The 22,248-nt window shown below is 51.4% G+C and overlaps 2 protein-coding genes across 5 annotated transcripts in view; one reads left to right on the forward strand and one right to left on the reverse strand.

Moving 5' to 3' along the window:
• The window catches only part of LOC146237673 (nucleosome-remodeling factor subunit BPTF-like), a 31,294-nt gene extending 16,760 nt beyond the window's left edge, over nt 1-14,534 (forward strand). The window contains exons 14-32 of one of the 4 annotated variants that reach the window (XM_084685080.1): nt 15-139; nt 473-625; nt 854-1,004; nt 1,312-1,351; nt 1,460-1,694; nt 1,938-2,093; nt 4,151-4,393; nt 4,672-4,898; nt 5,402-5,624; nt 5,956-6,365; nt 6,879-7,040; nt 7,799-7,881; nt 9,405-9,630; nt 9,818-10,149; nt 10,562-10,735; nt 10,967-11,159; nt 11,704-11,788; nt 12,963-13,149; nt 13,648-14,534. In XM_084685080.1, coding sequence (XP_084541206.1) covers nt 15-139; nt 473-625; nt 854-1,004; nt 1,312-1,351; nt 1,460-1,694; nt 1,938-2,093; nt 4,151-4,393; nt 4,672-4,898; nt 5,402-5,624; nt 5,956-6,365; nt 6,879-7,040; nt 7,799-7,881; nt 9,405-9,630; nt 9,818-10,149; nt 10,562-10,735; nt 10,967-11,159; nt 11,704-11,788; nt 12,963-13,149; nt 13,648-13,654 — 3,412 coding nt within the window. In that variant the 3' untranslated portion in view covers nt 13,655-14,534. The remainder of the gene's footprint in view (nt 1-14; nt 140-472; nt 626-853; nt 1,005-1,311; nt 1,352-1,459; nt 1,695-1,937; nt 2,094-4,150; nt 4,394-4,671; nt 4,899-5,401; nt 5,625-5,955; nt 6,366-6,878; nt 7,041-7,798; nt 7,882-9,404; nt 9,631-9,817; nt 10,150-10,561; nt 10,736-10,966; nt 11,160-11,703; nt 11,789-12,962; nt 13,150-13,647) is intronic. The other 3 variants (XM_084685081.1, XM_084685082.1, XM_084685083.1) reach the window with 3 other exon arrangements.
• Nucleotides 14,535-17,690: 3,156 nt separating this feature from the next.
• Nucleotides 17,691-22,186, reverse strand: LOC146237674 (UPF0450 protein C17orf58 homolog). The gene is made up of 5 exons (XM_084685699.1): nt 22,074-22,186; nt 20,890-21,495; nt 20,372-20,458; nt 19,943-20,134; nt 17,691-19,539 (listed from the first exon to the last, which is right to left on the reverse strand). The coding sequence occupies exons 1-5, from the start codon at nt 22,141-22,143 to the stop codon at nt 19,352-19,354; spliced, it is 1,143 nt and encodes a 380-aa protein (XP_084541825.1). The 5' UTR covers nt 22,144-22,186; the 3' UTR covers nt 17,691-19,351.
• Nucleotides 22,187-22,248: the final 62 nt, after the last annotated feature.

The following is a 22,248-nucleotide window of genomic DNA, read 5'->3' on the forward strand; positions in this document are numbered from 1 at the left end:
CCCCTCCCCCCCAGGTACCGACTTCAGACGGTGAAGTCGCTGGCAGGCGTGAGCCTGATGCTGAGGCTGCTCTGGGCCTGTCTCAGGTGGGACGACATGGCCGTCAAACCCTCCGCCGCCGTGGGTACCACGCGCACAGGTAGACCGCCCCCGCCATACCTCCACCTTATACATACACACCCACTCCAATGTACCCATATGGCATTAGGGTTTTCTTCCTGTGTTGCATCAGATTCTCTGTGGGGTTACATGTTCTCTGAGGTGGTTCAAAGTCTGTGTTAGTCTCCCTCATGTTGAAACTTTTGTGATAGTAGCTGTAAATAATATAGCAGTTTCGGACACGGTTTACCCTCCTGTAACTGTCAACTGGGAAATAGTCTAACATTGTGACCGTTAGTGTGAACCATTTCTTGTGTCGGGGTACATTGTTCCATGTTCTTGGAATCTCCCTCCTCATCCCATACCAACCCAGCCCTATCCCCACTCATTGCTACAGAGACGTCCGATACGGAGATCACCACCACGGAGATCATCAAGCGCCGCGACGTGGGGCCGTACGGGATCCGCTCCGAGTACTGCATCCGGAAGATCATCTGTCCCCTCGGAGTCCCCGAAACACCTAAAGGTAGGGGGACCCTTCTGGGTCGGCTGGGTCTGAACAACTCCGACCCTTTCCTTACACCTTCACCCCTCTCACTGACTGTTCTGTCTATTAACCTCTTCTTCCTTCCTATCCCACCCCATACACACACATTACCTCCCCTACCTTTACTCTCTCAAACACGAACGCTACACGCCCTCCCTTTTTCAAACACCCACTCTCTCTCTCTACCTCTCTCTCTCTCTCACACAGAAACCCACACTCCCCAGAGGAAAGGCCTGCGCTCCAGCGCCCTGAGGCCCAAGAAGCCCGAGCCCACCAAGCAGACGGGGCCAGTGGTGATCGAGACCTGGGTCGCCGAGGAGGAACTGGACCTGTGGGAGATCCGCGCCTTCTCCGAGAGGTCAGAGGGCAAGGGGGTCAGCGGGGAGGGGGGGAGGGGCACCGTTCATGGTGGGTAGGGATGTGTTCCGTAGAGGTCGTAAAGGTTTATCTCAGTGGGCTTTTTTTTTTTTTACTGTGTGGTCATATGGATTGGATGGTGAACCCAGTGTCAGTGTTTTAATGTGTTTAATCATTCAGGGCACATTTCTCTCGTCTTCAGTTGCTTGATTTTGTATGCTGAAAGTTTGCTGTCAAACTACGGTTTTCAGTTGGTGTTCCAGAAGTCCAACGGGATGTTTAATGTCTTCATCTGTGCGTCCTCACAGGGTGGAGAAGGAGAAGGCCCAGGCCGCAGAGCAGGCCAAGGTGAGTTTGAACACAGTCACTTTTTATTTCGTTATTCATCCATATTCCCGGAAGCAAGGTGTTGTTTAGCGTGTTCTTTCGTGGGATTCACTCCTCGTCTCGTTCCAGAAGCGTCTGGAGCAGAAACAGGGAGTGGCCACTACCACCGTCACACCCACGGGGACTCCCGTCACACCCGCGGCCACCCCTAAAGTCATCGTGGGCTCACTGTCCGGCCAGGTCACCCCCGGCACCAAAGTGGTACTGGCCACCAAGATGGGTGGCACCCCTGTCACGTTCCAGCAGAATAAGAACTTCCATCAGACGTTTGCCACCTGGGTCAAGCAGGGTCAGCCCAGTCAAGGTACATCGAAGACCAAAGCTCTCAGATTAGCTTTTAAAAAGGCAATTACGCTCTTGAAAATAACTTGAAAAAACTGAACATTTATTTGGCGTAATTACATTGTGGTGTTTCATTTTTCCCCCAATTTCTGCTCCTGAGCATCAGAAACTTCTTTGACCCTCACCCAGCTGTGCGCGTTGGGAAGGAAACTCTGCCCCTTTTTTCTAAATGATGAGGTCGGACTTCACTTGCGTGTTTCCCCAGCAGGCGCGGCGGGCACCGTGACAACCGTGGCCACTTCGGGCGGACAGACCTTCCAGATCACCGGCACGTCCATGGGTGGCAAGGTCCTTCACGCCAAGCTGCCGCTGCCCGCCAACAGCAAGTTTGTCACCGTCAACGTGCCAACAACGCAAGGAGGTAGGCCCCACCCACCCGCACCCGGGAGAACGTTATAGCGGTCAAGCATCGGGGGGGGGGGGGGGGGGGGTTCGTTTCTGGTGGTTCTTCGTCAACTCCTTCATTATGGCAGTCACGGATGTGTCTGGGTTAAATATACGACCCCGTAGCTGTCATGTTTTCAGTTATCCACTATAGGTCATGTATTATAGGGAGGGAAGGAGGAATGGGTAGTGTTCGTGCTCTGACCCGGCTACCGTAATGATGTGATGTCTGAGTCTTACCCACCGCCAATACAATAAGTACCGTCCCTTCCCAGCCACTGACCACACGCGCCACATCAGACGCCGGCACCTCCCTCGCACGCGCTAAGCAGCCGTCGCTAGCTGCCAAGCGACGTTGGTCACCCGCCCAGTTTCGGAGTGGCACACATCACGTCTGGCGGTGCCTGTCGGCATGGGAACCCAATAGAGATGTTTTGGTGATGCTGGGGTTGGGCTTGTGTAGTCTGAGGCCGGGCCCAGACGTCTTTTGATGTAGCCGTAAGTCGCTTGCACATTTCTAAAGTCAATATCGGCCAGCTGTTAGTGTATTGGATACAACCTGTCCCTGTATGAGTACTGAAGTGTTTGGAGGACGAAGAGCTCGCTACATCATTAGAGGGCAGCCTATGTCATGTTTTGGCTGTGTGTTGAGCTAGCCATAACTGACCTCGGTTAGGTCGGGCCTCGTCGCAGGACAGTCAAGAGTTCCATCTAAACTTGGCCGCACTTTTTTTTTTTCTCCAATTATTCCAATTTTCAATGATCCATGCAAAAGTGTGGAGGCTTTTGTCCTTGCACCATAAAACCTCAGTACGCACCCTTCGACGCGCGCGCGCGCACACACAACAAGTTAGCATTTGGGGGATGAGCTAAATGACTCCACAAACAAACAGAGAGCTTGTCTAGTGTGACACTCGTGTTTCTCAGGGAGAGAGAGGGAGTAAGAGAGAGGATATTAATGGCGTGTGTGTTTATCCAGTGTGACAGTTTCACTCACGTGTTTGTTTTGGACGGCGCTACGGAAGTCAGTCAGGAAAACAACTTTATCCTGAGGTCTGGTTCCCCAGACAGGTAACACGCTATGGATAGAAACTTTTTTTTTTTCTTTTTCTACTTTCCCCTCGTCTTAAAAAAACCACACACAAAAAACTGTTCTTTCAGCCTCCCCCCCCCCCCCCATTTTTTTTATGTCGCTAACTCACAAACTCTCCAAACAGCTACACGCAAAGAAGTGGATGTTTGATGTTGGTCCAGAACTACAGCGCTGTAGTTCAGAGGGGGAGGCCTGGCCTGGCCTGTTTGAAGAGGGGGAACCCTTGATGTATCGGTTTACCTGATCGTCAGCGGTTGTAGGGGGAGGGAGGGGGGCGGGTTTAAAAAGTAGGGCAAAACCACTGAAAAAGGAGGAGGGGAAACATACAACAACTTCAGATCTTGAAGGAAGGCCGTTGTGTTTTCACTGCCCTTCCAAGTGAGCCCGAGCCAAGCTAACAAAACTGAAACGGACGCGTTGTCAAACTTAAGTGAAAACGTTTGAAAGACGTTATAGCCATACATAATTTATGAGCGTGGGATGGGGGTGGGTCAAATGCAATGTGGAGTCAAACCAACATTGCTTTTAGTGACCCCCTTTTTGAACGTTTTTTTATTTACTTGCTCTGCCAATATTTACCCTTGGTTAAAGCATCAAAGGCTTTGAAAACTAGAGAGGAGGGAAACCCAAAAGCAATGTATTGAGTTGTATCAATATATGAGCTTTGTAGAACGGATCATTCATGCTATGGGCGACGCTGTCAAGCTGGCTGTGTTTTCACTGCAAATATCAGCGTTTCTGCCTCGGTTGCTTTTCTAAAGAGCATGCCACGGCCACTTCTGTGTTGCTGCTCTCGCAGTCTCAAAGTAACCTGGTTTTGAACCTTTTTCCACAAGGAATACCACGACCAAATATACATTACCCAATCAGTATTTGAATGTCGGGAGACGATGAGAAATGCAATCTTTGAGACGTCCGTCGTCCTCCCCCGTCCTGCCCAGGTGTGATCCAGCAGAAGGTGGTGGGCATCATCCCCTCCAGCACAGCAGGGGCCGCCACCTTCAGCCCGTTCCAGCCGCGCACCACCACCCTCAACATCCGGCCCGGCACCCCCGGCTCCCCGCAGCAGGTGCTGACCACCGGGGGCCAGATCCGTCCAGGGATGACGGTGATCCGCACCCCCATCCAGCAGGCAGGAGCCCTGGGGAAGACCATCCTCCGCACCCCTCTGGTGATGCAGCAAGGTGGGTGGCGGCTTCCCTGTCGTTTGTGATGGTTCTACTATGATACGGTATTTGTTATATTGTAAATGGACAGATTTTGATTGCAATAAAAATGTCTAAAATGTAAATGTCTAAAATGTCAATGTCTAAAAATGTCAATGTCAAAAATGTCAATGTCTAAAAATGTCAATGTCTAAAAATGTTTAAAAGAAAACAATTGGTGGGTTGTGGTCTCTACAAGCTCTAGTTGGTGTGTGTTAGTGTGTGTACTAACACACGGTCACCTCCTTCGTCCGCAGGTCAAGCAGGCCAGCAGGTGGTGACCCAGATCATCCGCGGCCAGCCCGTCTCCACCGCCATCTCGGGCGCCAGCCCCGTCACCACCGTTGCTGGGCAGAGGGTGGGCAGCCCCGTCACCCCGGGCCAGCCTGCCGCCGCCCAGACGCCCCAGGGGCCGCGGGCACAAGCCCAGGGCCAGGTCAAGCTCACCCTGGCCCAGCTCACACAGCTCACCCAGGGGGCACAGGTACACCAGACCAGCCCTCCTCACGCCACCTGCCACAGCAGTTCAATAGCCATCTTAGGATTCACGTAGTGTCTGTCCCCATTGCACGAGTTACTGGATGGGGACGACAGAAGGGTCCATCTGTTCAAACTCAAGGAGGGATTTCATGAACTCTACAACCCCACAATGCTATATGAATGCCCATGGGTCTTCAACACACATTAAATGCGTTTTGTTCGATCAAACGCAGTCCAGTTCACCTGATAATCAGTACTCTCTAGATGAATCCCCAGTGAGTCAAGAAGCACCCCACTAACCTCCTTTACCTCTCCCTCTCTTCTCCTCCCTCTCCTCTTCTCCTGCTCCCACCTCTTTCCCCTCGCCCTCTCCCTCCCTATTCCCCCCTCCCCCTCTCTTTCTACCTCTCCCTCCCCTTCTCTATCTCTCTCTGTCTCTGTCTCTCTCTCTCTCCCCGTCTCTCTCTCTGCCTCTCTCTCTCTCTCTTCCCCCTCCTTCCGTCCCAGAAGCAGCAGAGTGCGTCGGTGGAGCGCCCGGCGGGGCCCCAGCAGGGCCTGACGGTGATGGTGCAGGGCCAGGGCCAGACCACGGGCCAGCTGCAGGTCATCCCCCAGGGCGTGGCCGTCATCCCCGGCCCCGGCCAGCAGCTCATGCAGGCCGCCCTGCCCAACGGACAGGTCCAGCGCTTCCTCTTCACGCCCATGCCGGCCGCGCCCGCCGCCTCCACAGGTAGACACACACACACACAGAGGGATTCACTCATATTTACACATAGTATTCACACACACACACAGAGGGATTCACTCATATTTACACATTGTCAAAGTCAGATGGCTGAGCGGTTAGGGAATCGGGCTATTAATCAGACGGCTGCCGGTTTTATTCCCGGCCGTGCAAAATAACGTTGTGTCCTTGGGCGAGTGTACTTACTCTAAGTCGCTCTGGATAAGAGCGTCTGTTAAATGACTAAATGTATTCACACACACACACACTTTGCTGAAATTCCGAGACATGCTTTACACAGATGTTTGACCCCCCGACCTCTCATCCTTGTTTCCAGCCACGGCCGTGCCTGCCCAGCCCCACCCCTCCACCACCAAGACCCCCGCCCAGCCCGCCCAGCAGGCGGCCGCCCCCGTCCAGGCCGGCGCCGCCGCCCCGCTGGCCACCAGCACCCCGCCCTCGGCCACCCCCCAGGGCCAGCTTCCCCCGCAGACCCAGGCCCACATGCCCATCCAGTCGCCCACGCCCCTCCAGGTGAAGAGCCAGGCCCGGGGGGGAGCGGGGGGCCAGCTCCAGCTGCAGCAGTCCCCCCAGCTCCTCAGCATGCCGGGGCTGCAGCAGCAGGTGCAGGTCCTGGCCCAGCTCCAGCCGGGGCCCGGAGGCGGGGCTCTGCCCCAGCAGATCAAGCTGCAGCTGCCCATCCAGATCCAGCAGCCTGGGGGCGCCGCCGGAGCTCAGGGAGGACAGGTGAGGACCACCCACACACACTGACTTCCGTCCACCACAAGCTGTCTAAACTGGAGTGTATATATCAACATAGTGTGGGAGTCGGGTGGCTGAGTGGTTAGGGAATCGGGCTAGTAATCAGAAGGTTGCCGGATCGATTCCTGGCCGCGCAAAATGACGCTGTGTCCTTGGGCAAGGCACTTCACCCTACTTGCCTCGGGGGAATGTCCCTGTACTTACTGTAAGTCGCTCTGGATAAGAGCGTCTGCCAAATGACTAAATGTAAATGTAATATAAATATGGGTGCAACATAAAGTACCTCATATAGGTTGGGATTTAACAGTATTTATTTTAAGTATGGATTATTTATCATAGATAAAGAATACACCCTGATAGATTTTCACGAGGGGCAGGGCCAACGAACACCACCTATTTTACCCGTCACACGTGGCAAACCACCTCCCCCTTTGACCCCCGTATCGAAACCATCCTGACCACGTGAACCCCCCCCCTCGTCCCTGCCCGTCTCCCCAGATGGGCAACGTGGTGACCATCCAGACGGCCAGCGTCCAGGAGCAGCTGCAGCGGATCCAGCAACTCCGGGAGCAGCAGCAGCAGAAGAAGAAGCAGGCGGCCGAGGCCCGCCGGGAGCAGGCGCTGGCCGCCGCCAGCCAGAGCGACATCATCCAGAAACAGGTACACCACCTCCTCCACCACCACCACCTCCACCACCGACCCCCTCGCCCTCCCTGTGCGGGTGGGTGGATGTCCACCTCGGATTATACGTCGGTGTGTGTGTTTCCACGACTGAGTCTGGAGTGTATTTCCACGTATGGTGTGCGTCTGTGTACATGACAAAGGGAAGAGGGGGTGTGTGTCTACGTTTGATGGATGTGCGTGTGTGTGTGTGTGTGTGTGTGTGTGTGGGGGGGGACCAGCTCGCCTGTGGTAGTGTAACAGTAGACCTGGAGGGCCCCTTGTCTCCCTGACATTAGCGCATAAACAGTCCTGAAACAGACCCACCGTCACAGCTGGGTTTATTTAGCAAGCAGCCATCCATCCCTCCCTTCTGTCTGTTTGAGTGCTATACTGTGCGTGCGTGTGTGTGTGTGTGGGGGCTGCGTGTGTGTGGGGGCTGTGTGTGTGGGGGCTGTGTGTGTGGGGGCTGTGTGTGTGGGGGCTGCGTGTGTGTGGGCGGTGTGTGTGTGTGTGTGTGTGTGTGTGTGGAGTGAGAGTCTTAGCCGTACATGTTAGTACTCTGTAATTCCGCATGTACGTCTGCCATCTTAAAGAGATGACGCGCAGCAGCACACCTCAGACGTGTCGTCTGCCTCGACGGCGTTTCGCTCAGGACGTACTCGCGAAGCGGGCCGTCCCGATGCCTCAGGCGTGCGCGTGGCCCGCGTTTGACCTCTGACACCCTCCCCCCTTTGCTCTGTCTCCCGTTGCGGCAGGTGGTGATGAAGCACAACGCCGTGATCGAGCACCTGAAGCAGAAGAAGACCATGTCCCCAGCGGAGAGGGAGGAGAACCAGAGGTCAGCCCCGCTGTCTGGTGCCCTGGGTGGAGGGGGGGGGGGGTCTGGGGGTGAGCGAGGAGGGGTGTGTCAGAGACAGAGAGAGGGAGTGTGTGGGAGAGGGAGATTGAGTGTGTGTGTGTGTGTGTGTGACGGAGTGTGTTAAAGACACAAAGGGAGTATGTGTGTGTGTGTGTGAGGTGTCATCCTCTCCCTTGCCGTTCAATCAGTGCGGGTCATGGGAAGGGCTCGCCCCGCCACAGACACTGTGTGACCTCACAGGCCTGGGGACTGTGGCCTCATCTGACTCCGCCCTGCTCGCTCTCTCTCTTGCTCTCTGTCTCTCTCTGTCTCTCGCTCTCTCTGTCTCTCTCTGTCTCTCGCTCTCTCTGTCTCTCTCGCTCTCTCTCTTGCTCTCTCGCTCTCTCTGTCTCTCTCTCGCTCTCTCTGTCTCTTGCTCTCTCTGTCTCTCTCGCTCTCTCTGTCTCTCTCTCGCTCTCTCTGTCTCTCTCTCGCTCTCTCTGTCTCTCTTGCTCTCTCTGTCTCTTGCTCTCTCTGTCTCTCGCTCTCTCTGTCTCTCTCTCGCTCTCTCTGTCTCTCTCTCGCTCTCTCTGTCTCTCGCTCTCTCTGTCTCTCGCTCTCTCTGTCTCTCTCGCTCTCTCTGTCTCTCTCGCTCTCTCTGTCTCTCTCGCTGTCTCTCTCTCTCTGTCTTTCGCTCTCTCTGTCTCTCACTCTCTCTGTCTCTCTCTGTCTCGCTCGCTCTCTCTCTCTGTCTCTGTCTCTCGCTCTCTCTGTCTCTCGCTCTCTCTGTCTCTCGCTCTCTCTGTCTCTCGCTCTCTCTGTCTCTCTCGCTCTCTCTGTCTCTCTCGCTGTCTCTCTCTCTCTGTCTTTCGCTCTCTCTGTCTCTCACTCTCTCTGTCTCTCTCTGTCTCGCTCGCTCTCTCTCTCTCTGTCTCTGTCTCTCGCTCTCTCTGTCTCTCGCTCTCTCCTTCAGTCTCCCCTTCCTCCCATCTCTGTCTGCAGAGAAGGTCACATTAGTACGGGTGCTGTCTGGGAACAGCAGTTGACCCTTGACCTTCCCTGTGTGTGTCCGCGGGTGACTTCCCACAGTCTCTATCCATTTCTCCCCCACCACACACACACACACTCCACCGAGGGACACACAGCAATAAAGACGGGGGACCCACCTGTCAAGACATGTGACCTCCTCCCCCGTTTCTCTGCGACCGATTGGCTACGCTGTGTCTGCCCGTGTCATACAGGGCACCCAGTGCAGATCTAGCTTCATGGAATATTGAAATGTGGGGTTCCTTCAGAGCGAACACCGGGATTCAAGATGTTCTGTGTCTTCAAAAAAAGCAACCACTGTAAACAGATCTGTCGTTATCCTCTCTCCTCCACCCACGCTCCTCTCTCTTCGTCCCCCTTCTCTCTCCTCCTCCCTCTCTCCTCCTGCCTCCTCTCCTCCTCCCCCTGTCCTCCTCCTCCCCTCGCACCTCCCCCTCGCTCCCCCTCGCTCCCCTCCTCCTCCTGCCCCCCTCCAGGATGATCGTGTGCAACCAGGTGATGAAGTTCCTCCTGGACAAGATCGACAAGGACGAGAAGCAGGCGGCCAAGCGGCGGAAGAAGGAGGAGGTGGTGGAGCAGAAGCGCTCCAAGCAGAACGCCTCCAAGCTGTCGTCGCTGCTCTACCGCCACAAGGAGAGCCTGAAGGCCGAGATCCTCAAGAAGAGAGCCCTGCTGGACAAGGAGCTGCAGCTGGAGGCTCAGGTCGGCGGACTAAACAAACACACCCACACACGCGCGCGGGCAGACACGTATGCACACTCACACTCACTCGTATACGTCCTCGTGTTCTGTGTGTGAGGATGACAGACACGGAATTTGCACGCGAGGGCGCACGCCCCCCCCACATGTCCCATCTCACCCCCCTCTCCCCCCCCCCCCGGCCCTGCAGGAGGAGCTGAAGAGAGACCTGCTGAAGCTGCGGAAGGAGAAGGAGAGGGCCCAGGCCGCCGCCCACCAGGCCGCCCAGGCAGCCGCCCACGCCCACCACGCGCCCCACGCCCTGCCGCACGCCGCCCCCCACCTGAGCTCGCCCGCCTCCGCGCACAAGCGCAAGCGGGAGGAGGAGAGGGAGGCGGGGGGCGGCGGCCCCCCCTCCTCCGTCTGCGCCGGGCCCGGCTCCAAGGCCAAGAAGAAGAAGATGATCTCCACCACTACCTCACGGGACAACAGGAAGGACACCAAGCTGTACTGCGTGTGCAAGACGCCGTACGACGAGACCAAGTACGACCCCCCCCCCCCCCCTTGCCTCACACACACACTCACACACACACACACACTCTCTCACACGCTTCTCAGGCAGGATGATGACCAGTTCATCCTCCCGTTGGTCTGTGCCACCAGGTTGATCTGTGATTTATAACTTCTGCCTGGGAAAATGTGGCGCACTTTATTACTCTGTTGTTAAGACCTCGATGAAAGAGGACCACTGGATACTTGACGGACCCAGCCGACTTCCCCAAACTAACTCATTAACGGAGGAACACAGGCTGGGAGGATAGTCCACGAATAGTCGCAGAACTATTTGAAATACCCTCGGGCGACTGATTCACTGCCCCTCCATCGGCCCCCATCTTCAGCGGCGGGGGTCACAGACAGACGTGATGTTTGACGCTGCCCCGGCTCTCCCCCTCAGGTTCTACATCGGCTGCGACCTCTGCACCAACTGGTACCACGGCGAGTGTGTGGGCGTCACTGAGAAGGAGGCCAAGAAGATGGACGACTACATCTGCAGCGAGTGCAAGCACGCCCAGGAGGGCAACACGGAGGAGCTGTACTGCATCTGCCGGACGCCCTACGACGAGTCCCAGTGAGTGTGTGTGTGTGTGTGTGAGGGAGGGAGGGTGTGTGTGTGTGAGGGAGAGGGAGGAGTGTGTGTGTGTGATAGAGACATCCCCTTGTCCATGTCCCACAGCTCGAAACAACTGGAACGACGAAACTTCACCCTTGACTTAACCCGTCACCCCCATAAGGGTTAAACCCCCAGGCGAGGCGGGTGAGACCATCACCCGAGCCCTAATGCTCCCTCCCCGCTCCCCAGGTTCTACATCGGCTGCGACCGCTGCCAGAACTGGTACCACGGGCGCTGCGTGGGCATCCTGCAGAGCGAGGCCAACCACATCGACCAGTACGTGTGCCCGCAGTGCCAGTCCACGGAGGACGCCATGACAGTGCTCACGCCGCTCACCGACAAGGACTTTGAGGGCTTACGGAGGATCCTGCGCTCCCTACAGGTGACGCCCGACCCCGCCCCCCCCCCCCCCCCCCCCATGCCCATCTCTCCCTGCCCGCCTCTCCTCCCTCCCTCCCTCCAGACTCTTCTCCTTGCTCTCCTCGCCCCCTTTTGTTCCTCCGCCGTGACTGTTTCGAACAAAGCCCTCTTCTGTTCTTCCCTCTCTCTCCCTCCCTCTCTCTCCCTCCCTCTCTCTCTCAGTGTCTCTCTCTCTTATCTGATCTGTTCTGCCTCCCCCCTGGGTGCTACTTGTACAGCTGCCCGGCTCCCCCCCCTCCTCTTTCTTCTCTCCCCCCCATCCACTGTGTGTGCTCATGGCACATGTGACTCCATCGGGGGGGGGGGGGGGGGACGGACGACCCAGAGAACACATCTGTGTTGACCCACCTGCTTCCAATGCCACTGTCCAGCTGTTTGTTTGTCTTTTTATCTCTCTCCATTTCTCCTTCTCTCTCACGCGCGCACTCTCGGCTTCTCCCCTCTCGCTCTTTTTTTTTGTGTGTGTCTTTCTCACGCTCTGTCTTCTCCTCGCCGGTCTCGTTCAGGCACACAAAATGGCGTGGCCTTTCCTGGAGCCCGTGGACTCCAACGACGCCCCCGACTACTACAGAGTCATCAAGGAACCCATGGGTGAGTTGGGGAACGGAGGTCCTCACACAAGTTCAGCTTCTTTTCTTTCTTTTCTTTTTTTTCCGCTTTGGAAAGAGGTTTTTCAAAGACCCCCCTCCGCCACACACACACACATCATCCGCCCGTCCACCTTGCTTTCGAGTGGGGATGTTGTTTTTCGTCAATCCGGCGGTCGCCGCAAACGAACACCCGAGTTGTTACTATTACAAAAATACAAACACGCTCCGTCCTCCATCTTCCAGTATCCCGGCTCTGGGTGTGGGGAGGGGAGGGGGGGGGAGCCCTCCAACTCAGATCAAACCGGCCATGTAAATGGCGACTTGCGTCAACAGGCCTTTTTGAACTTCCACACAAACAAACCGTTAATGAGGCTCATGGAAACGGCCCCAAGACCCGCTCCACAGTAGCCCCTGTGCTCCGTCCTGGAAAGCCGTCCCACGTGAGAAAAGCACCCTTTTTCATCATCTTGCAGAAAAATAAGACGAAAGAGAGAGAAAAAAAAAAGTTCTGGCCGTTGCGGCAGGCAAAGGCTTTGGGTTTTTTTTTTTAAGATTAAATCTGATGGCCGAGAAGAAGGGTGTCTTTGATATGGGCACAAGCTCAGCCCTGCCGGCTGGGCGGGGGTGAGGGAGGTTAAGAATCGGATATGTTTATTTTAAATACAGAGCCCCAGGGAGCGGGGCAGGGGGAAACCAGCGGTGAGGATATGAGGGCCGCCGCTAGCCCCCCCCCACACACCCCACCCACCCCTGCTAGCGAGCATGAACATCTCGAAACCTTGACTGGACTTTCAGGGCCCTCTGCGGTGTCTTTTACTGCTGTGACACAAGCCAACCAGAAAAGAACCCAGCACATATCTAACCATGGCTGTGTCTTTTGTCATTTGTTTGGAAGGCTCGGTCGGGTTGGAAGTTGGCGAACACATTTGAGTTTTATGCTGTCACTTTTGATATGATGTACTACACTTTTAAGACGCGTCTGGCTCCTCTGTCCTTCGCACGCATGCCGCAAACTGCAATTACTCTAGAGCAACTATGCAGATAGTTGGAGCTAAGTCGGACAGTACCATTTTTTGGGGGGGAACACAACTAAGATTCATCAAACTTCTACACACATAAAAGGGCCCCCGTTTCAAGTACTAATTCCGCCGTTCTCCTGGTTGCCTCTGCCACAGATCTCTCCACTATGGAGGAGAGGTTACAGAAGCGCTACTACATCAAGCTGACCGAGTTTGTGGCGGACATGACCAAAATCTTCGACAACTGCCGCTACTACAACCCCAGCGACTCGTCCTTCTACCAGTGTGCGGAGGTCCTGGAGAACTTCTTTGTCCAGAAGCTCAAAGGTTTCAAAGCCAGCAGGTAAGACCCCCCTCCCTCCATATCCGGCCTCCTGTCTCTCATCGCACATTTTCTCTCATCCATCCATCCTACCAGCCCTCCTCCACTAACCCCGCCCCTTCAAATTCCCTCATCGCATTTCATAATCCTTTTTTTCGGGGGCTACGTCTTTCACCCACTGTGGCGGGATCTAGTTGCAGTTCCGTGCTTCTTGTCTTGGACCCTTGGTTTGTTGAGTTTGAGCTTTTCGTTGGGTCTGATCGATCACCCTGCCCTTTGGGGGTGCCTCCAGCATGCCCTCTCAGACCTGCCTGTGGCCTTCTGCCTGGTCGCTTTCCTTTCATTAGCTCTGGTCGACTGCTGCACCCTTGCATTCAGGTTCCTCTCCCCGCCCCTTTAGTATGCCTCCTGAAAGACCTTTTCATTGTGCCCGTGTGATGTCATTTCCTGTTTGCCTACGGTCATGTGCTTCACCTGCATGTATTTACACCATCCATTCTTTCTCTCCCTCTCTTGCAGATTGTGATGTCATAAGTCTGAGAGCTGGGTCACTCAAAAAAACTAAATTAGTCAACCCTGGACCTTGCTGTTTTTATTTCTTTAAAACAGCGTTAAAACCATTTGTAAGAAAGTTGCATATATTAAGACACACTGTAGGTGTGAATTTTCTTTTCTTTTTTTGTATTTTAGAATGACAGGTTCTTCAAAAACAACATTTCTCACATTTGATGATGGCAGCCATGTTGGTTACAAAAAGCAATCAAGGGAAAATAAATATATTTTTTTCTGTACACCAGTATCTCACTAAAGACATTGTTTATAATTCATTCGGGTGCAAGGCACAGTATCACGTTTTGAAAAGGTTGAGTCACGGCCATTTATACAATTTTGCAAATACATTACATGTTATATTTCACCAAGTTCCTTATGCAGATAAGTTATCAACTGAAGATTTATTGACCACAAGTAACATATTTTACCTCCTCTTAGGTGACCATTTTAAAAAGCTTGCAACATTTATTAGTTTCTCTTTTATCTGATCTATACAAATGTAATATTATTATTTTATTGTGCATATGATATCCTTTTGTGAAGGACTATTTTATGTTAAAAAGGAAATAATGGTAGGAAATGTCAATATAGCTCAGAGGAAAAGTCCTGTGTAGCTTCAGTTCAAATCTGGTGAGCTGGGCAACCCAACATTGATGTTCTCACTGTATATATCCTGTTGGGCCAACGTTGTATCGTACAATGCCAGGCCAATACACCAACATGGCTGCTTGTCTCTGCTCAGAATGTCTGACCCCACTGGCATCCAATAAGTGTTTCTTTTTTTGTTTTTGTATTCCCTAGTGCATATTTTTGTCATATGTCAAGCTTTTAATAAAAAAACGACAACAAAGTTATCCAACTGTTTCCTCTCTTTGCATTTATAGGTCTCATAACAACAAACTGCAGTCTACAGCCTCTTAGAATACACAGCTACCCCCCCCCCCCCACCACCACCCCTCTGTAAAGCTAACTGTCAAAATGTCTGCCAGCGTGGCTCCCCCCCCCCCCCTCCCCCTCCTCCTCGGTGACGCTGTGTGGCTGAACCTTTCCACTCACACCCTCTGACCCAGGGCTGGAGAGTGGCCCCTCACATCCCTGTCAAAACCAACGTCACACCGACTTTAGACCGAACGGCGCACGTAGGAAACCGGACGGATTCTCGCTCCAACGTCAGTGGAGGGGGATTGAGATTGGAGGCCACCGGTCTTCAGGGTGTGTGGAAGATGCTACACCCCCCCCCCCCCCATCTTCGATGTGGGGTTTTTTTGTTCAGCGTTTGGTTCTTCACTTTTCCTAACGGACACAGAGGGAGAGAACGAGGAACTCTGGAGTCGATGCGATGACCGGTTGTTCGATTGCAGTACAAAACAAGGCAGCAGTTTGACTCTCAAGAGTTGTTTTCAGTCTGTAGCTAATCTCTATTTTTTGTATCTTGTATCCGCAAGTGTCAGCTCTTTCTTCCTACCCTTCGGGGTGAACTCTTTAATTTCGTACTGACACTTTCCAGCTGTGTCAGCTTCTTCATCTTGTGATTCCTCCTGTGCAGGTTTTCAGTGGCACACACACACACACACCGGTGGGTCAGCCTGTGTTTTTGAAGAACCTGATCTCAGATTATTGAGGACCCTTCTGGTAGCGTCAGGTTAAGGAATGTGTCATGACCCCAGTACCGCCCTTACAACGTCAATGTTTCATCTCAACGTCATATCTCACGTTTTGCAGAAATCTTGTATCTTAAGCTTACCTGTTTAATTTACAATCTTTTTTTTTTTTTTTTTTTTTTTGCTGGGGTATTTTTCTGTCAAATGGGAACATGGATGTATATGAAATGTCAAATGCTCTTTGGGATGAAAAGCAGTTTTTCAGAACCTAAACATTAGATTTGGATGTTCATCTGATGGAACCAAGATAATGTTCCTTCTTCAGGATGGACTTGGATGGTGAGAACTGTAAAGGGCCTTTTTAACCTAAGTGTTCCGACCCCTTCTCACCTTAGACACACCCCTTCCCCCTTGTCGCCTTGTGATTGGTCGAACAGGTCGACTGTCCCTTATCTCTTTCATGCTCCACCCCCTCCACTCTCAAATGCATGATGTCAAATAATCGGTAATTACTGTTTTGAACTGTTCTGAGTAAAGTATGTTGTGGTCGATGGTAGTAAATCTGTCAGTAAATCTCGGGCGGGGGGAATCTTTATACCATTGGGGGTTTGTATGAAGATTTTATAAGGACATTTTTATCATATTTGGAAACATTTTCTAATCTGTGATAATTAAAGCATTACTGTTTGGAGGGTGGGATAAAAAACGAAAACTATTATTGACGTATCGCCGGTACTTATGTCTTCAAGACAGATAAAGAGGGAATAAAAGTCTAGAAATTCTTAGTTTCTGTGGGTGGACTATGTAGGGAGATAAGGTCACAGATACCTGTTCGAGACATCGCCAATTGTGTTTGAAGGAACAGTATGTGTCATCCACTATCTGTATTCCATATTGTATATTATGGCTGTTGATATAAGAAAAAATAGAGATTTGTAGAGCATTAGAAGTTACATTTTTCACCATTTTAACCAGCAACTAAGTCTACCTGTACGTTCTCTTAACTGATCGATTATCTTTTATCGAAGTGAACTTTACATTTAGGTGAAATTGCCCTTTATATCGAAAGTGCTGCATATTGTGTGCATATTGATTTTAAACAGGGCAGGGGAATGCTGACTCTTATGAAGATATTTTTTTCTTTCTTCAAATGAATCCAACCAGTCTGACACACCTAATTTTCATCACATTATCTGTATTATTTATTCATATCGATGAAACCTTAAATTTTTGAGTAATGTTTAAGGGACTATAACTGGGGAAAAATACTATCTATGTTTTTAACAGATTGTGGCAACTCTTAAGAGATCCTTTTTTGTACTTGATAGGACATTTCATCCTAGATAATAAAGTAATGTTTTTGACATCGATTGTCCAAAGTGCCATTGTCTTTGTTTTGTTTTTCTAAATTAGAAGTTTATATATGTTATGACCAGCAAGTAAAGACTACTTTACCGTTGTAGTTTATTTGTTCTTTGCTACACACCCTATTCAATCAAGAATATCTGATTATCATCTCATTTATTCATCTACAATAATAACATACTATTTTGTATACATCAGAGGACGATAATGAGTACCAAGATCTTATGAATAATGACCCTTATGGGACTGGTCATCTGGTTTGACCCCAGATGGAGAGGATGCTGACTTGAGAAACCCTCGAATCTCAGTGGCAGGCCTCCACACAGACTGAAGTCTAACACACACAGACACACACACACAGCAGAAGACACACATCTTGTATCCAAATAAAGAGTGTATGACACACAATAAAGCCTCCTTTATCAGTGACCATCCCCACAAGACCCAACACCCCCTCTTCCCTTCAACCCCTAAATGAAACCAACAGCTTGCCTGGACAGAGACGACCACAAGTCCCACACTGATCCCAATCCCTCTCCCCTCCATCTCTCTGTATCTCCTTCCCTCTCTTTCCCCCCTCCCTATTTCTATGGCTTGGGGGGCTGGAACTCTTGTCACACAGGAAGGAACTTGGACAAGTTGTTTCCACCCCCCTCCCCCATCTTGATCCCTCTCTCTCCCCCGTGAGGAATGTCCTCCCGCAGCGACAGGAGCCCAGATGGGAGCAGCCAGCTTCTGTTTCCTGCCCGCCGGCATCTGTTCCCTCCAGCTCCGATCCCAGATAGTCACAACTTACCAGCCATGGGAACGGGACGGACTTCCGAAAAAACGCCGTTCCGAAATCGTTTTACGCGAGTCCAGACGGAGCCCGTGCTATTAGGACCCTGGCGTTATTGAGCAGAATGAGCTCTCATTCGACCGCTGGCATTGATCGCAGATCCCTGTAAAAGGCTTGACCTAATGTGTTTATGACTTGTGTTGAACCCTGCTTTGACAGCCTCTAAAGGATTTGAATAGCCCTACAAACGACTCTTAACCATTGAGTACAAAACATTAGCATTTTATTAGGTCATCGATGAAGCATAGAACCAGATTTGAGCAAGCAGTGCAAATCGTTCTCCTTTCAGAAAGCGGGCTCATATATGTTATGACAAGGGTCCGCCCTTAAGGTCCTCCTTATCCACCCATCCACACTTTCTCTCTCCCTCCTTCGCTCGCACTACTCAATTAAATAACCCCATCCATTTGTCGTTTACCTTCCTACCACCTTTCCCTCCCTCCTTTCCTTCGTCACTCTCAAATGCCTCCTTTGGGCTTTGGCTCTCCGGGAGGAGTGTGTGCATGTGTGTGTACATGCACACACGCGTGTGTGTGTGTGTGTGTGTGAGCAAACAAGAACCAGAGGTGGCTTTTCCTCCAAAGAGCAGGAGTCCCTCTGCCCGTTTCTGAGGTTTTTTGCGTCCAGGTGCGCAGAGGATCAGATTTCACGCGATTAGATTTATGGCTCGCTCCCTACCAAACCAGCCCGGCTATAATAGCACACGCTCACTTTTGAAGAGCCGTTCTCTGTAGGCACTAGGCAGATATTTCATCACACACACATAATTAAAGTTGGAAAACAAGCCATGCTCTCTTTCTCTCGCTCCTGACGAGCGAAAGTTGGCAATTCTAAGTTGGAATTTCTAACTTTTCTGTTTGCCTTTCTTCGTCTCCTCCACTGGATGTTTCTGCCACTTTTCCATTCCTTTTGTCCCCATTCCCTTCCCTTAAACAATAGTAGTGCATTTCCTGTATTTGAATGACAAATAAATGATACATTTGTATAAAAAAAAAAAAAACATTGTATGAAGATGAAGCAGCTTTTACAGGCATAAATAGTGAGCGCATGTTAATGACAGTGATATAATGAATACAGTCTCAGACATTCCCCAGCCACACTATTAGGTTCTACAGAAGGAATAACCAAGTATTCCACTCTGCTTTTCTGGCAGTTATCCTTCCAGTCAGGACCAAGTGAATTTGAATGGTTGGATGAGCCTTGTGCAAGTGTGTGTGTGTGTGTGTGTTTGTGTGTTTGTGTGTGTGTGTGCTAAACTGACTAAGAAAGATTGGAGCCGACAGCCTCTATGTCACTCAAGGCACATATGGGCTGGTTTCACACGCTCACAACACTGTTCCATTGGCTGCTAGTACAACCCAAACAGGCCTGTGACAGAGGGTTCTTTTAGAGGAGACACTAACACTAAAATAGACCTGATTTAACAAACCACCGAGGTCAGGTCATGCTGATTCATGTACCAGACTTGAGCAGAACGCCCATAAAAATGCCCATTTCAGGTGCTGTAAAGTAAGTGCTATCATGTCTGTCATATTTGGTGACAATCGGTGGGGGTTGATGAAAAAGATTGATAATCTATCAGTGTGTTCAGAACATGGGAGACCTTCAGCCCTCTGTCAAAGAGAACAAGCCCCAGAAACACGAAGATAACTGTACAAACAAGCAAATATGGCACCCCCCCTCAACCTGGATTATAAGACAAACAGACAAATCAAGGTCCAGTCCACGCCGAAAAATCGATTCCCTCCTTAGCCGAAATGACCGCTTTTTCTTTCATACTGTAGGGTTGGTTAAAATAATGCTTTTCACGTCAGCGAAAGTGCAATGTCTCCTCCCCTGCAAGAGGGGGCCGTAGTATGTATCTGCTTCACCTACACCTGGAGCGTGTGGCCTCCAAGGCTTTCTGGTGTCTCCTCTTGTTGAACCTCTTGACGTAGTTGTTGCTTCTCAGAAGCCCATCCCCAGGCTTCAGTTTACCCCCCAGCAGGGCTAGCAGGTCGCTGGGAAGGTGGCGTCTCCGGTGGTAGATCTGACCCATTAAAATATATCTGCTCCCTAAGGAATAACAGGAGGAAAGAAGGTTATTACAAAACATCCTTTGACAACAACAAAAAAGTGGTCACTGTTTAAAGTAGTTCTTTTTTTTACATGAAACATACTTTATGCCACCAATGGAGCAAGACATTATCGAGACATTACATGGGGTCAGATGGCTGAGTTGTTAGGGAATCAGCCTTTTAATCAGAAGGTTGCCGGTTTGATTCCTGGCCATGCCAAATGACGTTGTGTCCTTGGGCAAGGCACTTTACCCTACTTGCCTCGGGGGAAATGTCCCTGTACTTACTGTAAGTTGCTGGATAAGAGCATCTGCGAAATGACTAAATGTAAATGTGATTACAACTGCTCGTCCCTAAAGGGGGACGATGAATACGATTGGCGACCTCGGACCGGCGCTCACCCAGTTTGAGGTCGGGGCAGGGCTTGCTGCACTTGTAGGTGTCCAGCACCAGGAGGCGCACTTTGAAGAAGAAGCTGTCGGGGGTCACGTAGAGCCGACTCATCCTGTAAAAGCCGTCGCTGCTCACCATCAGCGTGATCATCCGGATCCCTTTGCGCACCACGTCGATGTCATGGACGATCCCGTTGACGGCTGTGGTGGAGGGAGGGAGGGAGGGAGGGAGGGAGGGAGGGAGGGAGGGAGGGAGGGAGGGAGGGAGGGAGGGAGGGAGGGAGGGAGGGAGGGAGGGAGGGAGGGAGGGAGGGAGAATGAAAGAAAGTCTGCGAATGTTATATCCTGTGTTTTTGAGATGTGTTTTTTTTTCATGAAGGCGAAAAACACAATATCACCTGCACACACACACACACACACACACAAGCACACACTTACCAAATTCACTGAAGCAGAAGTAGTCTCTCTCCTCCTTCTCCTTTCGGCACTCGCTCATACAGACGGCGTCGTGTGTGTAGTCAGACTCTGGAGGCAGAAGAAGGGCCAGTGAGAAAGGGAGGAGAGAAGCCACGGAGAGAGCCGCCGTGCCTGTGTGGAGTCGGGCCGCCCCATTCCAGTGTCACTTGGACAGCCATGGTTGTCATTAGAAAAAAACCAAGGCAGCAAATTCCTCAGGGTGGGGAAAATCCCACACAGAGAGACCCTTAATGACCGTATCACAGTAACTGATCTCACTTTGGCATATTTGGCATTTTTCATCGTGTCCTCTTCCTCGGCAAGACCTTCCCACACAGGCCATCATTCAGAATCTGAATTTTGGGGGTGAAAAGCTACAATTTGTGGCTAAAGAGGTCATTAGGTTAACTACCGCAAATCTCTGAAGCGTTTAACTGCCGCGACACCCCCCATTTACTCGGTGAAATGCGGTCGTCGGACGTCGAGCATTCATTCCTTACCTCGTTTTAAGATGTCAAACTGATGGAGAAGACTGGAGGAATGGCGGTTGAAAAGTATGGACGGACGGCTGGCGTTCCTGTTGGCGCCGACTCCTGATTGGTAGATACTGGACTTCCCTCCTGGGCGGTTCTCTTCAGGGTCCAGCTTCCTGTTTGGGGGGTCCCTGCGCGGGGCAGGAGCTGGGTACGGGTGGGCTTGGGGTTGACCCCGGGGTCTGGAGTTGGGGTGGGTTTCAGGGTCATTTTGCGGAGGCGGGTTGTTAGAATTAGGATCCGCGTTGATCCTCTGAACGCGGTCGGTTGTGCCGGTGGTCAGAGTCATCTTGGGAAGCAGCCCCATCTCGCTGCGCACTTTCTCACTGTTGTGCTCGGTCAGGCGGTCACTCTTAGGACCCTTCTTGCTCTTGTTGTGGGGCCCGGGGCGAGGGATGGGGACCAGGTCAGAGTGCTTGGGCCAGACACCTGGAGGTAAGGGGTGGAGGGTGTATTTGGGGTCCCCGGCCCTGCTGCTCTTCTCCAGGAGTTCGTTGATGGGCAGGGTGGGCTCTTTGCCCCCCAGCCTGCTCTGGTTCTGGGCTGTGTCCACCAAGCTGTCCTGGCCCTTCTCTGTCAGGGAGAAGAGCTCCTGGTCAGACAGGCTGCGACAGGCCATTTTACAACCCTGTTACACTCAGCTGAAACATGCTATTTTGTGGCTTGGTCTTATCCAATGTCCTCTTCAGTACACAAAATCGTTTTTTTTTTTATGTGTATACTATATTACATTTATTGTGTTTTTCAACAATACATATGCAAAGTCACAAAGTAACTTCATGAATTATGGAATCAAGAGGAAGTGGTAAAGTGTGTATCTCATATGTCGACATGACTCCGTTATTGTTTGTCAGGATTTATTTTCATTAGATATAAACTTTCATGTGAAGTTTCAGAGAGGGGATCGCCCTACACTATTAAAGATTGCAAATGATCCAACAATCATTTATTGTACTTGGTATTTCGGATTATGTACACTTTTAATGTTAATAACGTTTTGGTTTCGTAAGAGATGGCAGGAGTTTTGAAGTGTTTTGCCTACCTTCTTCGGATCTCTACGAAACTATATAATACGGAGTAACCTAACAAGAAGCATTCTTTTAAATCAAACTGTTGAAAGGTGAAAAGCAAAAAAGAAGAGTGATACTCACCATTTACAACATTCTCCTCCGCTTCAGAGAAAGAAAAGGCAAGTAACAGCAGCACTATAATCCCTGTCATCTTGAAACGTTCCGTTGGGACAAGGTTTGAAGTCTGCTTGATGTCGGAATTCCTTGGACTCTTATATGGGCCACTGTCCGGGGAAGGAAGGCGTGTCATCCTGAC

This window comes from Hypomesus nipponensis, chromosome 21 (genome assembly GCF_054491055.1).
Source record: "Hypomesus nipponensis isolate SF chromosome 21, ASM5449105v1, whole genome shotgun sequence".
Taxonomy (NCBI): Eukaryota; Metazoa; Chordata; class Actinopteri; order Osmeriformes; family Osmeridae; genus Hypomesus; species Hypomesus nipponensis.

Bases quoted from the DNA above. Each gene is read 5' to 3' on its own strand.
- LOC146237674 (XM_084685699.1), bottom strand. From the start codon at position 22,143: ATGACAGGGATTATAGTGCTGCTGTTACTTGCCTTTTCTTTCTCTGAA. The intron at 21,496-22,073 runs GTGAGTATCACT...TCTCCCTGACAG, and splicing joins GGAGGAGAATGTTGTAAATG to AGAAGGGCCAGGACAGCTTG. The intron at 20,459-20,889 runs GTAAGGAATGAA...TTCTGCCTCCAG, and splicing joins GTTTGACATCTTAAAACGAG to AGTCTGACTACACACACGAC.